This window comes from Bos indicus, chromosome 10 (genome assembly GCF_029378745.1).
Source record: "Bos indicus isolate NIAB-ARS_2022 breed Sahiwal x Tharparkar chromosome 10, NIAB-ARS_B.indTharparkar_mat_pri_1.0, whole genome shotgun sequence".
Classification (NCBI taxonomy): domain Eukaryota; kingdom Metazoa; phylum Chordata; class Mammalia; order Artiodactyla; family Bovidae; genus Bos; species Bos indicus.
Genome location: NC_091769.1, coordinates 46,158,218 through 46,175,143, shown reverse-complemented (window position 1 = coordinate 46,175,143; position 16,926 = coordinate 46,158,218). Strand labels below are relative to the sequence as shown.

At 38.0% G+C, this 16,926-nt stretch overlaps 1 protein-coding gene across 14 annotated transcripts in view; it reads right to left on the bottom strand.

The window, feature by feature from the left end:
• The window catches only part of HERC1 (HECT and RLD domain containing E3 ubiquitin protein ligase family member 1), a 228,712-nt gene that overhangs the window by 32,215 nt on the left and 179,571 nt on the right, over window positions 1-16,926 (bottom strand). For 12 of the 14 annotated variants that reach the window (XM_070797433.1, XM_070797430.1, XM_070797428.1 and 9 more), the window contains 11 exons: window positions 12,714-12,984; window positions 12,368-12,581; window positions 9,380-9,636; window positions 8,491-8,618; window positions 7,369-7,496; window positions 6,408-6,608; window positions 4,918-5,048; window positions 3,185-3,384; window positions 2,677-2,782; window positions 726-872; window positions 277-378 (listed from right to left, as the gene is read on the bottom strand). In XM_070797433.1, coding sequence (XP_070653534.1) covers window positions 277-378; window positions 726-872; window positions 2,677-2,782; window positions 3,185-3,384; window positions 4,918-5,048; window positions 6,408-6,608; window positions 7,369-7,496; window positions 8,491-8,618; window positions 9,380-9,636; window positions 12,368-12,581; window positions 12,714-12,984 — 1,885 coding nt within the window. The remainder of the gene's footprint in view (window positions 1-276; window positions 379-725; window positions 873-2,676; window positions 2,783-3,184; window positions 3,385-4,917; window positions 5,049-6,407; window positions 6,609-7,368; window positions 7,497-8,490; window positions 8,619-9,379; window positions 9,637-12,367; window positions 12,582-12,713; window positions 12,985-16,926) is intronic. The other 2 variants (XM_070797441.1, XM_070797442.1) reach the window with 1 other exon arrangement.

Here is a 16,926-nt window from a genome sequence, read left to right as displayed (position 1 = left end):
AGTCCTATTTCAAAAATCATGGCAGAAAGTAAAAAGTTCTCTTTATAACTTCCAGTGGAAAGTCATTCAATAATTAAGCATTTTCCCCAAAGTACAGTGTATAGAAGAGTACTAGGTTCTAGTTTTCCTTCTGCCACTAGATAGTTGCATTATCTTGGGCAAGTAAAAATCCCTCTGGATATCAGTTTTCTCCTCTTAAAGTGGGATCCTTGGACTACGATTTCAAAGATACCTTAGAGGTTAACAACTTATGATTTGATTTAATTATAAAATTACCTTTGATCTATTTGAGCAAGCAGCCACCCCAACATCTGGAATCCATACTGTGGTCTGAATAGCTCCAGAGCCAATCACAACAGTTTGCAAGACAGAGCCATCCTAAAATGAAATGTATTGATCAATACACACTCCTTAACTGGTTAGCCATTACTTACATTTTAAATGTATACTTCACATTCACAAAAACTTATTCTAAAACCTACATTTAGCTAAATTCGGCAATGTCAAACTGCATATTACTATCCAATTCTCTAGGACCTTTTTAGAAGAACTTTAAAAATACATCACTAAGAAAAATTAAAGGGCAGAGAATTCTGAAAAGGGTTTCTTCAATATTCAAGATATTATTACACAAAATACTCCTAAGATTGGTTGGGTTAACTTTTAATGTATGTAAATTAATATAAAAACATTTCTGAAGATGAAAATAACATCTATACTCTTACCCTTAAAGACCAAATGTTCATAAGGCCACCTAATCCACCAGACACCAGGGCCAACCCATCAGAACTAAAGGCAACGGTCCGTACAGGGGTGATGTGTCCTCGCAACTGATAAACACACTTGGCTCCAACTGATTTCCTATATCCATCCTGCAATTAATTTTATTTTTAACAAACATTGAAATTAAAACAATTTATAATTCATTCTTGGAAATTTTATATTTCAGTATAAAGTTGGGAAGAGGGAAGGACAACTTTCTCATAAGGGTCAGCCTGACGGAAAATAATAAGATACAAACCTGGTTATCCTTCACTGATGCTATTGCATCTTTTTTCTGTTGTTGTACTTGTAATCTAGTTCCCTACTCTTCAAACAGACTACATTTGTTTCAATTATCCCTCAGAAATAGGAAAAATTCTAACTTTTACCTTTTGCGGGGGCAGGGGGACACTGCCACAAACACGTGGGATCTTAGTTCCCTGACCAAGGATCAAGCCCCATCCCCTGCAATCGAAGTGCAGTCTTAACCACTGGACCACCAGGGAAGTCCACTTCTACTTTTTAATGAGTGTTTTAATTTTAAAATTTCGCTTTATGTAATTTTCATTTTTTGCCTCTAACATTTGTAAATTGCACATGCTGGTGCCATACAAACAGGTTCCTTTTTCTGTTATGGTTCTGTCTGTCACATGGTATTTAATCTCAACTTAATCTCATGTTTGCTCTGCAGGTTTTAGCAATGAGATAGCTAAGGCCTGTCCAAAGGGCTACTTTTTAGCAGAGAGGGCAAATCAGATTTATCTCAAGTGCTCTTACCTCTGCTCCTGTGGTATTTTCTTCCTAGTAGTGAGCTATCCACTCTCCTCACCTCTTTCTGTCTTCAAGCTCCCTTTTCCTTTTAGTTACTAGACAGTATAATACCAGATATACTCATTTACCCAAAAATGACATAATGTATTTCCTCTAGGAGTATTTGTATCATAAACAAAAAAGAAAGCAACAGAAGCTGCAAACTGGAAACTCAGGGATATAATTCAACTGGCCACCCAGGGTTTTAAGGAATTTTCGAGTCAGATGCCAATGTTTAGTATTGGGAAATTTTACTTAAAACACTGAATTTTTGGTTTCTATCAAAAAAATTAGGCAATCCGGTAACAATAGGATCTCATTTCTAGAGGGTGGCAATCAGCTTGTGGCAGTTATGCCCTTTATATGAAGCTGTGCACCCCTGGGTGTGTGCATGTATGTATGTATGAAGCATATGCACTCCTGGGGTGGGTGGGGGTGTGTGTGTGTGTGGAGTATTTTACATTCTCCGAGATAGAGAGTGTGTGTGGTGGGGAGTGTTTTACCTTCTCCATACCTTCCAATTCCCAGCTTTGTGAATTTACGTTATTTACCCAGACTGCTCTGTGAGCATCTACTGTAATTTTCATTTTCGGCCACATCATGCATTTTGGCATCTTAGTTCCCTGACCATGGACTGATCCTGGGGCTACAGCAGTGAAAGTGCCAAGTCCTAACCACTGGGCCACCAGGAAATTTCCCGTCTACTCTAATTTTTAACCTCTGTTTAATGTAAAGGAATGGTTCTATAGATGGAATTCTGGTTTCAGTAGAAGATACTTTGGATAGGAGTGCTCCTGTGGTGTTCCTACTTCACTGTACCAAAAACCTTTAACTTGGGACTCACCTACTGGTAGTGTCAATTATATACCATAAATGATCAACACTTGATATTTACTGAGTATCTCCCCTTAACAAGTAATTATGGTATCTCTGACTTACAAAAAAAAATAAATAAAGCTAATTCAAAAAGCATACAAAGTATGACAATTATTCACATTTCCCTAAATATTCTTGACATTTGAGATACCAAGTAGGAGGACTACTTGATAACATATACTATCTAAGGTTTCAAATAAAGTCTTGAAAAAACACTAGAACACTTACCTGGCAACTTGATTCCTGGTCCCACCATCCTTCTGAACTAGTCACACTGGTCTGTGTGGTATCTTGGGGAATACGCCAAACACATACTAAGCCACTCTGACAGCCACTTGAAAAATTTGATCACATAAAACCAAAACATGTCAATATATAGAAGTAAAAATATTTTCAAACAGCAATCAATTAAGACCTGATAGAACTACTACAATATATTTAAAAAATTTATTTGTGGTAGGTATGCTATAATTTCACAAGAAATACAAGTAGGACCCATGTTTTTACCAATATTACATGGGATAAAGGAGATGGCATATCTTTGGATTGCATAGCCAAAGCTTCACATTGGAAAACTGTTCTTTATTTCTCTACAGTAATCTTATGGTATTATATATTTTAAGAATAACTGGTAATAAACAGTTTAAAATTCTTGAGAAGCCACACTTAAAATGCAAGTAACAGGCTACACTAATATAAAGATTAAGACACACACACACACAAATTTATAACATACGTGGCCATCAGTAAATGCAACTTGGATCCTTTTCCTGGAAGGCTGCACCAAGCAATGCCATTTACAATAGATGGATGGCAGAGTGAATGTAGACAGCGCCAGCACCCTGAAATTGGTCCCCAGAGTTTCACATTTTCTTCTTTGGCACATGTCATAAGAATATGACCTGTTGGGTCCCACTTCATACTAGTAAGAGTATCCTTAAAATGGTAGAGGGAGAAAAATACCATAGTAATGCTTACTTTACAAACACTTAAAACTTAGTAATTTATGACCTATACTTCTATCGCTTCCCTGGTGGCTCAGATGGTAAAGCATCTGCCTGTAATGAGGGAGTCCCATATTCGATCCCTGGGTTGGGAAGATCCCCTGGAGAAGGAAATGGCAACCCACTCCAGTCTTCTTGCTTGGAGAATTCCATGGATTGAGGAGCCTGGTAGGCTACAGTCCACAGGGTCGTAAAGAGTCAGACACAACTGAGCGACTTCACTTCACTTCACTTCTTCATACTTCTATCACTCAATTATTTTGAAATGGACATTTTATGCAAATCAGATACTATTACATTATTTCCAACCACTAACTAACTCATCGTTTATATATATATAAATATATATATTTGCTGCATTATATATATTTGCTGCAGTCAAAGCCCAATAAATGTTACTTGATGAATGAATTATGAAATTCTAATTCAGAAGGAATATGTTATCTTTCATCATCATTTTTAAAGGTATTTTTATTAACTACTGATTATCAAAATATGAAAAAGAAGAGGCTTTTTTTTTAAAAGAAGAATCTCTTACACCAAAAATAGCTAATACTATGAGAATCTGGGACATGTTTTATGTTTATACGGTTGTCTTCACTGGGTTCTTCTGATTTTTTTTAAATTTATTTTTAATTGAAGGATAATTGCTTTTAATTGAAGGATAATTTTTCACAATATTGTATTGGTTTCTACCAAACATCAACATGAATTGGCCATAGGTTTACCCATGGCCCCTCCCACTTGAACATCCCTCCCATCTCCCTTGCCATCCCACCGCTCTAGTTTGTTCCCGAGCCCTGTTTGAGTTCCCTGAGTCTTATCAGCAAATTCCCATTGGCTATTTATTTTACATATGGTAATGTACGTTTCCATATTACTCTCTCCATCCATCCCACCCTCTCCTTCCTCTCCCACCAGCTGTGTCGATAAGTCTGTGCTCAATGTCTAGTGTCTCCACTACCGCTTGGCAAGTAAGTTCATTAGTACCATCTTTCTAGATTCCATATACATGTGCTAGTACACAATATTTGTTTTTCTCTTTCTGACTTACTTCACTCTGTATAATAGGCTCTATTCCTCTGACTATTTTACCCTCCTTCACACGTTCCAACGTTCCAACTGGCTTCATGAATTTATGTTACTTAACTAGTGGCCCCATAAGCTTCTGAATTGGTAACTTCTGTTTAAGGTAACGGAATCATTCTTCATAAATGGAATTGCCAGCATTACTGGGAGGTACTCTGACCAAGGTATCCTATATCACTGTTTCGGTTTTATCTCTTACCTCAACGGCTTTCTTACACAGACTTCTCCATTTATATACATGGTCCAAAAACTTTGTATAACAACAGAATATTAAATCACAAGTGACTGAGGTAAAAAACATTTTTTGAGAAACTAGTATCAAGCAATACTACAGTATAAAATAAGAAAAAGTAATAATTTGGTAAAGATGCTTTACCTTATGTGCATCAATTAGAACAATGCCTCCTTTCTCAAGTGGTTCCTTTGTTCCCAGTAACAATTTTCCATCAAAATATCCCACTGCAAATGGTCTGTCTTCACTGAACCAAGCAATGCAAGTTACAGACACTAACATGATAAAAACAAAATAAAAATTTTATAAAGAAAATGAGAGACTTATTTGTCGTTGTCTCACTTTAAAAGAGACTTTGCAACAAATATATACCACTACAACTACTGGAAGTAAGTTTACAAACATCTCTTTAATGCATTTAGACAAAATGTAGGCTTAGAGCAGGGATTTCATGCAACCCACTTTAAAGGTGTTATTTGTAAGTGATAAGGAGTATCTCATTTTTAATCTTTCATTCTTTTCAAGTGGTTTTTGAAAAAGAGAAACAAAAATTGAATTCCCTTGCTGATTTTAAGTCATTTTAGGCTCTCTCCTTTTGGACCAGAATCTACCATGAAACTAACAAGTGAAATAATCCAACTCTTAGGTAAAAAATTACCTACCCTTTCTTTTGCTTAATATTGCCTATTCTGTGTGTTTGCATAATCTATCAAACATGTTATATTCTAACAATCTATATCCATATTTGTTTTAGTATATGTAATACCAGAAGGCTACAAAAGAAGTAAAAAACAGTTTCTGTGGGAGTACAATGGGGACATGGGAGTTGAGTAAATGTGAGAAAGGCTTTGCATTGTAAACCTTTTTATTTCTTTTTTTGCCATGCCTTGTGGCATGTGGGATCTTAGTTCCTTGAACAGGGATCAAATCTGTGTCCCCTGCAGTGGAAGTACAGAGTCCTAACCACTGGACTGCCAGGGAATTTCCCACTGTATCTTTTTAAACTAAAATTTTTGAACCATATGATGGTATTATCTATTTTAAAAATCTAAAAAAAAACAACAACAACAAAAAAAACAAACCAAAAAACCTGTTCTGTTCTGTTAAAAGAGTACCACAGAAGCTGGGCCTAGGATCTGTGAGATATCCTACTCCCCCAAATCATCTAACAGAACTGTTCAGTATGATGCTGAGCCATCCAAAATGAAGAGAGTGAGAAAATAAGTGAAAGGCTTCCTAGTATGACTCTCAAATCAGGAACATCCCTCTCCTCCTCCTCCTTCCTCATTTCCTTAATTTCACACATTTGTTAACAATTTCATCTCCATCAATGGTTATTATCTTTTTTCCTCTTGGACATTCTCAACTTTGTAGAGAGACCTCAAGAGCACTATAAGTGTTCAGACACTTACACAAAAGATAAATAGTAATTTAGGTCTTATTTTGGCAGTAATGTGTGGTAGGAGTTGATAGAGAACTATCTTTCAACTTAGCAGCTAACTAAAATGAAATACCAACTGGGCAATTTAGAAAACAAAACCAAAATTTTTTATTTACTCAGCATTTGCTGAAAGAGTATATCTATTTGATTAGAGGGAACACTTTCTCAACCAGATACAAGTCTAATCATTTACCATCCTTTCGATAGCAATGCTCCAGTTCTCGACGGTGCATGGTGGATACATCAACAACTTCAATCAGTCCTAGAGATCCATCCATCCGTCCCACCAACAACAATTCTGGAGACTCTCCTGACCAGGCTGTAGATGGACCCTCTTCTGGCCAAGCCAGAGCAGATACCCAATGAGGCTGAATATCTACTAACCCTTTTCCTCCTAGAGAAGGAAAAAATGTTAACTAGTTGTCATTTAATTCTTAAGAGCAATAACAAAAAGAAGTACTATTTAACACGCTCAAAGCAGTTCCCAATTTCATAATAGCCTACTAATGAATAAGACTGCAAGGCTGGATCCTTCATTTATATACTACATTTGATTATCAAATCGAGTTTTTCTGTAACTATTAATAGCAAAAAGAGATAGCTTTTATACGAGAAAGAATAAAGGAAATGTCAGTATACAAATGCCACTTAATTTTCCTAATAATTACTGAAAACCAAATTAACATATGAAATTCATCTATAGTTAAGGCTAGCAATTTCTCAATTAAGCAAAAGCAAATAAAAATACTGGTAAGCCAAAGATTACAATAATAATTTTTATTTTCCAGAGATATATTAAAAATCAACAAGAGTTTGTACCTGTGGAAGAGACAAAATTAACAGAAATATTTCAACTGATTCAAAAGAACACATAGCTGGAAATGTAGTGATTGCTACTTCTCTAATCCTAGGCTGAATGCTGAATGGTACATAAAAGGAATTTTTAGTTTACAATTACCAGGTTAATTGAAACTCTTAGAAATGAAAGTCAGGAAATGAACACTATTTCTTTAATTTAAATCATACTATGCATAGATTTCCACAGTTGGTAAACAGATTGTGAGATTCAAGGTGAAGGGAAGCCAATGTTTGAACTTAGAAGGCTAAGAGAAAGAGTACCTTCAGTAGTTTACTAGTATTTATGTGCCTCTTACCATTAACTTGCCAGATATTCACCATCTTTTCCAAAGCCCCAGCTAGGTATTTGCCACTGATACTCCAGGAAACAGGTGAGAAACTTGGATCACTGGGTGATCCTAGGCTTTCCTCAGCATCACCTTCCCTAGAATACAACAGGTAAGTATGGAATTCTAATCCATCATCCAAAAGGAAACTAAATCCTAAATCTTAAAATAAGGGTTTTATATAGACCGTAGTACATAAACAGAGATTCTTACATTTCAAAAGCTTGGCCAGTAGTATTTGACAATCACATAATTGCTAGTGTTTCTCATAATGTGAAAATTGTAGAATTACAAAAGAGTATTACTTAGACAATTCATCATTTAATGTACTACATAATTTGTCAACAAAGATATTCTGATTCTGCATGGTTTATACATATGATTATTGCTCAGGGCACACTGATTCTTGCTTGCCTAATAGCTAGGGAAGTTTTATATTTAGCTATAAAAATAGAAAAAATACTACACTGTGCTATAGAAGAAATATCATTACTCTTAATTCCTAAATAATCCTTGAAGAATGATGGAAAATAAGCCTATTGTTTTGTAGAATTGAACATGTTAGCAGAGTAGACCCTGATTTAATTCTGAGTAAGTCCAGATATTGACAGTTAATATTTTTATCTTCTAAGTTACTATCTAGCAGGACTTGGTGGTCCAGTGGTTGAGAGACCATCTGCCAATGCAGGGGACAGGGATTCGATCCCTGGTCTGGGAAGATTCTACATGCTGAGAGGCAACTAAGTTTGTGCAACGCAACTACTGAAGCCCCTGTGCCTAGAGCCTGTGCTCCGCAACGAGAGAAGTCACCCAATGAGAAGCTCGTGCACTGCAACTAGAGTGTACCCGCTACTCACCACAACTAGAGAAAGCCCATGCCCAGCAATGAAGACCCAGTGCAGCCAAAAATTAATTAATTAATTAAATACTATCTTGCAAAAAACCAAAACAACACATTGGAAACTGTTCTGAAATAAAAAATTGTAAAAAACTTTAGTGACAATTTGATTATACTAACACAACCAAGATGAAGCATGTTTAGGATTCTCCTATTTTTAAATGTTACCCAAGGGAACTAACGCCATTACTCACAATCTGTTGAACACACAGGTCTGTTGCAGTGAATACTGCTTCTTGGTGACATTCCAAACCCGGATGGTGCCATCATTGCCACTTGTAGCCAACAGTCCTTTTTTATTACACCAAACACAAGTCATTACCTAGTAAAGATAAAAAGTCCAGCAATATGTGAGCAAGTTTTAACTCAAATGATTCTGTAATTTGAAAGAGTTCTATCAAATGAAAATTAAATCTACCATGAAATTGTAAAAGTATCCATGTTATAAAACAGTATGCATGGTCTAATTCTTTCTAATTGGCTTGTAAATATACACCTATATGAGATATACCTTTAAAATACTATGCCCAAACTCATTTGAATTATCTTAGACTTGTTACAATCTTAATTAAACATGTTTGTTTAATTAAAAAATGTTTTTTAATCCAACAAAATAGAAGTATTCAATATGTTCTATGAAACAAATTATAAGACTAAAAAATGATTTTTAAATTGGGAAAGTAGAGGTCAGTCTTCATTTCCTAAAGTTCCCTTGTCACTGCTCAGGGGCCTAAGTGGGTTAGATTAAAACAGTAGGGTCAACTTCTTCTCCTCTTGCATATATAAGCTCTTATCTTTCGTGAGGTTATTCCTTTGGTTTTCTTCTCATTCCCCATCTGATGTTCCCATTTGTATCCGATTATACAGCATGCAACATACACATGTAGAGAAAGGAGAGTCGGTAACTAGCAAATACTGATAATTTAGCACACACATGTACGTGCGTAAGAGAGAGAGAGAAACAGAGAAAGAGAGACACACATATACACACCCCATGATCTAAACTTTCAGCTCCTGGAGAACAGCAGAAACTATTTTATCTTACATAAGGTGATCAACACACTTGGGGCTTAAAATACACACTCTGTTCTGATGCGCCTCCAACTTGATAAAGGAGCATTTTCTGAGATCTCCTCCCATATCAGCAAGCGTCTGTGGAGCAGTCTGGTTGTCGCGGTCATGTGCGGCAAGAGTGCGCACGAGCTGCTGAGCAGCCCACTGCCTGTGCTGCGAGGACAGCCTCGAGGAGAGGCAGCAGGCTGCCAGGGCGTTAGCCAGCTCCAGAGGGCCTGCAGCAGAAGGGTCACAGGGAGGATGGGCATACAATTGGGCAGTTAAACCTGCTTAGACAAAACAATGAAATGATGCCCGGGTGAGAGCTGGTGCTGGTGAACAAACAAAAACGGGTTAACCCATCTTTTAAGAATTAGCACTTTCTCAAGTAGTCATTTCACTAAGATATGCATACAAGTTATAAAGCATTTATCTCACATAAAATTCCATAATAAATCCGATTCACTGCAAATATACATTTATATACATTAATCAACAGTCTTTGCTCTAAGGATACATAGACTGAGAATACAGCAGACATCAGTTTAAGACCAGGGCAGAGCAAGCATGTCCTAAAAATTTAAGAGTTTGGCTTCTGCTGCTCAAAAGTGATCTTAATAGCCAATCAAGGGACTGCCTTGATAGATCCAAAAGACCATCTCTCTTGGCCAAATGGTGAAGAGAAGGGTACATAGTGTATTTAAGTAGTCCCTTCAAGTATATCGTTTTAAGACAAAGAGAAAAACAGCATTACTTTATATAAATTATATTACAGAAACCTACCGTGATTATTATCTATGGTTACTCAAACCATAATCAAATAAAATAATCTAATTAAAAAAGACAAATTTGGTATATTTTCTAGTATTTATTTCCATGCACAATGAAAACGTATCCAGGCACTTTTCTTATGATCTAACTTAACTACACATTGCTCAGGTGCTCAGTCATGTCCAACTCTTGGCAACCCCATGGACTGCAGCACGCCAGGCTTCCCTGTCCTTCATCTCCCAGAGCTTGCTCAAACTCACGTCCATTGAGTCAGTGATGCCATCCAATCATCTCATCCTATGTCGTTCCCTTCTCCTGCCTTCAATCTTTCCCAATAGCAAGGTCTTTTCTAGTGAGACAGCTCTTTGCATCAGGTGGCCAAAGTATTGGGAGTTTCAGCTTCAGCATCAGTCATTCCAATGAATATTCAGGACTCATATCCTTTACGATTGACTGGTTTGATCTCCTTGCTTTCCAAGGGACTCTCAAGAGTCTTCTCCAATGCCACAGTTCAAAAGCATCAATTCTTCAGTGCTCAGCCTTCTTTATGGTCCAACACACACATCCATACATGACTTATGAAAAAATCATAGCTTTGACTAGATGGACCTTTGTTGGCAAAGCAACGTCTCTACTTTTTAACATGCTGTCTAGATTTGTCATAGCTTTTCTTCCAAGGAGAAAGCATCTTTTAATTTCATGGCTGCAATCACCATCTACAGTGATTTTGGAGCCCAAGAAAATAAAGTCTGTCACTGTTTCCACTGTTTTCCCATCTATTTACCATGAAGTGATGGGACCAGATGCCATGATCTTCATTTTTCGAATCTTGACGTTTAAGCCAGCTTTTTCACTCTCCACTTTCACTTTCATCAAGAGGCTCTTTAGGCTCTTTCTTCCATAAGTGTGGTATCATCTGCATATCTGAGGTTATTAATATTTCTCCCATCAATCTTGATTCCAGCTTGTGCTTCATCCAGCCCAGCATTTCACATGATGTACTCTGCATATAAGTTAAATAAGCAGGGTGACAATATACAGCCTTGACGTACTCCTTTCCCAATTTGGAACCAGTATGTTGTTCCATGTTCAGTTCTAACTGCTGCTTCTTGATCTGCATACAGGTTTCACAGGTGGCAGGTAAGGTGGTCTGGTATTCTCATCTCTTTTAAGAATTTTCCACAGTTTATTGTGATCCACACAGTCAAAGGCTTTGGCATAGTCAATAAAGCAGATGTTTTTCTGGAACTCTCTTGCTTTTTTTATGATCCAATGAATGCTGGCAATTTGATCACTGGCTTTTCTAAATATAGCTTGAACATCTGGAAGTTCACAGTTCATGTACTGTTGAAGCCTCGCTTGGAGAATTTTGAGCATTACTTTGCTAGTGTGTGACATGAGTGCAACTGTGCAGTAGTCTGAATATTCTTTGGCATGGCCATTCTTTGGGATTGGAATGAAAACTGATCTTTTCCAGTTCTGCGGCCACTGCTGAGTTTTCCAAATTTGCTGGCATATTAAGTGCAGCACTTTCACAGCATCATCTCTTAGGATTTGAAATAGCTCAACTGTAATTCCATCACCTCCATAGCTTTGTCATAGTGGTGCTTCCTAAGGCCCATCTGACTTCGAATTCCAGGATGTCTGGCTCTAGGTGAGTGATCACACCATCAAGGTTATCTGCGTCATGAAGACCTTTTTTGTATAGTTCTTCTGTGTATTCTTTCCACCTCTTCGTAGCATCTTCTGTTTCTGACAGGTCCATACCATTTCTGTCTTTTATTGTTTCCATCTTTGCGTGAAATGTTCCCTTGGTATCTCTAATTTTCTTGAAGAGATCGCTAGTCTTTCCAATTCTATTGTTTTCCTCTATTTCTTTGCATTGATTACTGAGGAAGGCTTTCTTATCTCTCCTTGCTATTCATTGGAACTCTGCATTCAGATGGGTATATCTTTCCTTTTCTCCTTTGCCTTTTGCTTCTCTTCTTTTCTCAGCTATTTGTAAGGCCTTCTCAGACAACCATTTTGCTTTTTTGCATTTCTTTTTTTTGGAGATGTACTGTCTCCTGTACAATGTCACAAACCTCCAACCACAGTTCTTCAGGCACTCTTTTCTATCAGATCTAATTCCTGAATCTGTCACTTCTATGGTATATGTTGTTATATAATTCATCACATATAACAATGAAGAAACATTTTTAAAAACATTGATTAAAAGACTGTATATTTAAATCATATGAAACTTACCTTTCTTTTCAACTTCTGACTTATCATAATTAGGTCTCAATTTGGCCCCTTTGTCTGCTAGTAATGCCACAAGAGCCTGAGTTACAACAAAATTTGGGGAGGTTACAAGCTTATTCTCTTCAGCAATTCCTCGGAGAAAGCTAGGTAGAAACTTTCGCTGAATTGGATCGTCAACTGTGGTTAGATTTACACCTGTGGCAGCAGAAATCAAGTTCTGAAGAGGCAATCAGAACAAATACATTTAATTTTTAATTTTGGAAAAGAAGCTTTTTACTTCACAAGTTTCTTTAAGAATTGGTTGGAAAAAGCTATACAATAAGAAAAGCACTGAAAACTACTACCCTACCTGTGTACATAACTGCACCAGGAGCTTTGCAGCACTAGGAGTGTTTGATGCTAGACATCCCACTGCTGTGCTCAGATAGGCCAGGCAGGAAATGGGCTTGTTGGCCTTGCTGTGCCCGCCTCGTGAGCGTTCTGAAGCGCTTGCCACGGCAGAAGGACTGGTGGAGAGGCCCGCTCTCCCTGCTGCAGCCAAGCACATGAGTCGAACCAAAGTCCGGATATCGGTAAGCCCCAGAGATTCGAGACCAGCAGCCAGGCTACAACTGGAACCACTGCCAGAAAAAGAACACACTTTAGATACATAAAGAAAACAGACTTAAGTGACCATCTGGAGCCCCACATACAATCCATAGCACCAACAACCAAAATAAAAGGCAAGGTGCACCATCCTAGTCATACATGTCCTACTGTATGTATGCATGTATGTATTGTAACAGATGTCCAAAAATAAAAACCTGGAAACTGTTATTGAAACTTTTGTTTTAATAAATATCGACATACACTTGAAGTATATCTGAATTATCAAAGTATAATTTAGAGGAATGTTCATAAACCGTGAATTTTCACAAACTGAACAAACCTATGTAACCACCTTCCAGATCAAGAAACAGAACACTACCTACACCCTAGAAGACGACTTGGGCCCTTCTCAACGTCCAGGCCCTCTAAAATAACTACTATTCTGATGGTTAAGGCCATAAATCAGTTTTGCTTGTTTTTGAACTTCATACAGATAGGATAATAAAGTGTGTATTCTCTTATGTCTGGCTTCTTTTATTCAATATTATGCTTGTAAGATTCATCCATGCTGTTGCAGTATTAGCAGCAGTTATTCATTTTCACCCACAGCAGATGTGGGTTCAGTTCCAGGCCATGACAATAAAATGAATACTGCAATTTAGAAGGCCAAATTTTTTTTGTTTTCCAGTGCATATAAAAGTCATGCTTACATTATACTGTAGTCTGTTAAGGGTGCAACAGCATTATGCCTAGAAGAACAATGCATTAATACATCAGATCAGATCAGATCAGTCGCTCAGTCGTGTCCGACTCTTTGCGACCCCATGAATCACAGCACACCAGGCCTCCCTGTCCATCACCAACTCCCGGAGTTCACTGAGACTCACGTCCGTCGAGTTAGTGATGCCATCCAGCCATCTCATCCTCTGTCGGCCCCTTCTCCTCCCGCCCCCAATCCCTCCCAGCATCAGAGTCTTTTCCAATGAGTCAACTCTTCGCATGAAGTGGCCAAAGTACTGGAGTTTCAGCTTTAGCATCATTCCTTCCAAAGAAATCCCAGGGCTGATCTCCTTCAGAATGGACTGGTTGGATGTCCTTGCAGTCCAAGGGACTCTCAGGAGTCTTCTCCAACACCACAGTTCAAAAGCATCAACTCTTTGGCGCTCAGCCTTCTTCACAGTCCAACTCTCACATCCATACATGACCACAGGAAAAACCATAGCCTTGACTAGATGAACCTTTGCTGGCCAAGTAATGTCTCTGCTTTTGAATATGCTATCTAGGTTGGTCATAACTTTCCTTCCAAGGAGTAAGCGTCTTTTAATTTCATGGCTGCAGTCACCATTTGCAGTGATTTTGGAGCCCAGAAAAATAAAGTCTGACACTGTTTCCACTGTTTCCCCATCTATTTCCCATGAAGTGGTGGGACCGGATGCCATACACAGCTCAATTTAAAAATACTTTAATGCTAAAAAATGTTAATCATCTAAGCCTTCAGTAATCTTTTTGGAACAGTAACATCAAAGATGTGATCAGTAGATCACAGGTCACCATAACAAATATAATAATGAAAAAGCTTGAAACAGTCCAAGAATTACCAAAATGTGATACAGAGACATGAAATGAGCAAATGTTATTGGAAAAATGGTGCCAACAGACTTGTTCAACTCAGGGCTGCCACAAACCTTCAATTTGTTAAAAAAAAAAAACAAACTAATATCTGTAAAGCACAATAGAGTGCAATAGAAAAAGATATGGCTGCCTATATAAATGAAATTTACCATAATTCATTTCTCTATACAGATGAGAGCATGGGGCTATTATGAATGGCACTGCCGTTCTTTCCGATGAAAGAATGAATGCTCTTTCCGACACCTCTGGGTACACGTATGTAAGCATGTCTGTTGGATATATACCCAGAAGTGTTTTCCTGGGTCATAAGTACATTAATACTCACGTTTAGTTGGTACTATCTATGAGTTTTCCAAAGTAACTATCCTAATTTATTTTTGCACTAGCAGTGTGTGAGAGGTCTAGATGTTTCACATCCTCATGATCACTTTTCTCCCCTCAGTCTTTTAAATTTTAGCCATTTTGATGGGTGTATAGTCGTACCCTACTTTCATTTCTCTGAAGAGTAATGGGGCTGAACATTTTTCTGTTCATGTTTACTGACCATTTCAAGATCTTTTAAATTATTTTGTACTGTGTCCATTTTTCTTTTTCTTTCTCTTATTGGATTTTAAGAATACTTTATATATTTTGTTGGTTATCTCCCATTCCATGGCTTTTTTTTTTCTTTCTGACTTTTTACTTCCTATATGACTTTTGCTGAACCAAAGTTCTTTTTTAACGTAGTCCAATTTATCAATGTTTTTCTTTAAAGTGAATGCCTTTTGTGAGTTGCTTAAGAAATCTCTGCTTGTTCTAAGATCAAGAGTAAAATCTTCATTATCTTACAGAAATGTTACTGATTTATGTTTTACATGTAGACCAAAAGATCAGTCGCTCAGTCATGTCCGACTCTTTGCGACCCCATGAATTGCAGCACGCCAGGCCTCCCTGTCCATCACCAACTCCCGGAGTTCACTGAGACTCACGTCCATCGAGTTAGTGATGCCATCTAGCCATCTCATCCTCTGTCGGCCCCTTCTCCTCCTGCCCCCAATCCCTCCCAGCATCAGAGTCTTTTCCAATGAGTCAACTCTTCGCATGAGGTGGACAAAGTACTGGAGTTTCAGCTTTAGCATCATTCCTTCCAAAGAAATCCCAGGGCTGATCTCCTTCAGAATGGACTGGTTGGATCTCCTTGCAGTCCAAGGGACTCTCAGGAGTCTTCTCCAACACCACAGTTCAAAAGCATCAACTCTTCGGCGCTTAGCTTTCTTCACAGTCCAACTCTCACATCCATACATGACCACAGGAAAAACCATAGCCTTGACTAGACAAACCTTTGTTGGCCAAGTAATGTCTCTGCTTTTGAATATGCTATCTAGGTTGGTCATAACTTTCCTTCCAAGGAGTAAGCGTCTTTTAATTTCATGGCTGCAGTCACCATCTGCAGTGATTTTGGAGCCCAGAAAAATAAAGTCTGACACTGTTTCCACTGTTTCCCCATCTATTTCCCATGAAGTGATGGGACCGGATGCCATGATCTTCGTTTTCTGAATGTTGAGCTTTAAGCCAACTTTTTCACTCTCCTCTTTCACTTTCATCAAGAGGCTTTTTAGTTCCTCTTCACTTTCTGCCATAAGGGTGGTGTCATCTGCATATCTGAGGTTATTGATATTTCTTGCCTTGAGAACCCCATGAACAGTATGAAAAGGCAAAATGACAGGATACTAAAAGAGAAACTCCCCAGGTCAGCAGGCGCCCAATATGTTACTGGAGATCAGTGGAGAAATAACTCCAGAAAGAATGAAGGGATGGAGCCAAAGCAAAAACAATACCCAGCTGTGGATGTGACTGGTGATAGAAGTAAGGTCCGATGCTGTAAGGAGCAATATTGCATAGGAACCTGGAATGTCAGGTCTGTGAATCAAGGCAAATTGGAAGTGGTCAAACAAGAGATGGCAAGAGTTAATGTCGACATTCTAGGAATCAGCGAACTGAAATGGACTGGAATGGGTGAATTTAACTCAGATGACCATTATATCTACTACTGTGGGTAGATATAATTTCTTCTTCCCTCAGAAGAAATGGAGTAGCCATCATGGTCAAAATGAGTCCGAAATGCAGTACTTGGATGCAATCGCAAAAATGACAGAATGATCTCTGTTCGTTTCCAAGGCAAACCATTCAATATCACAGTAATCCAAGTCTATGCCCCAACCAGTAACGCTGAAGAAGCTGAAGTTGAATGGTTCTATGAAGACCTACAAGACCTTTTAGAACTAACACCCAAAAAAGATGTCCTTTTCATTATAGGGGACTGGAATGCGAAAGTAGAAAGTCAAGAAACACCTGGAGTAACA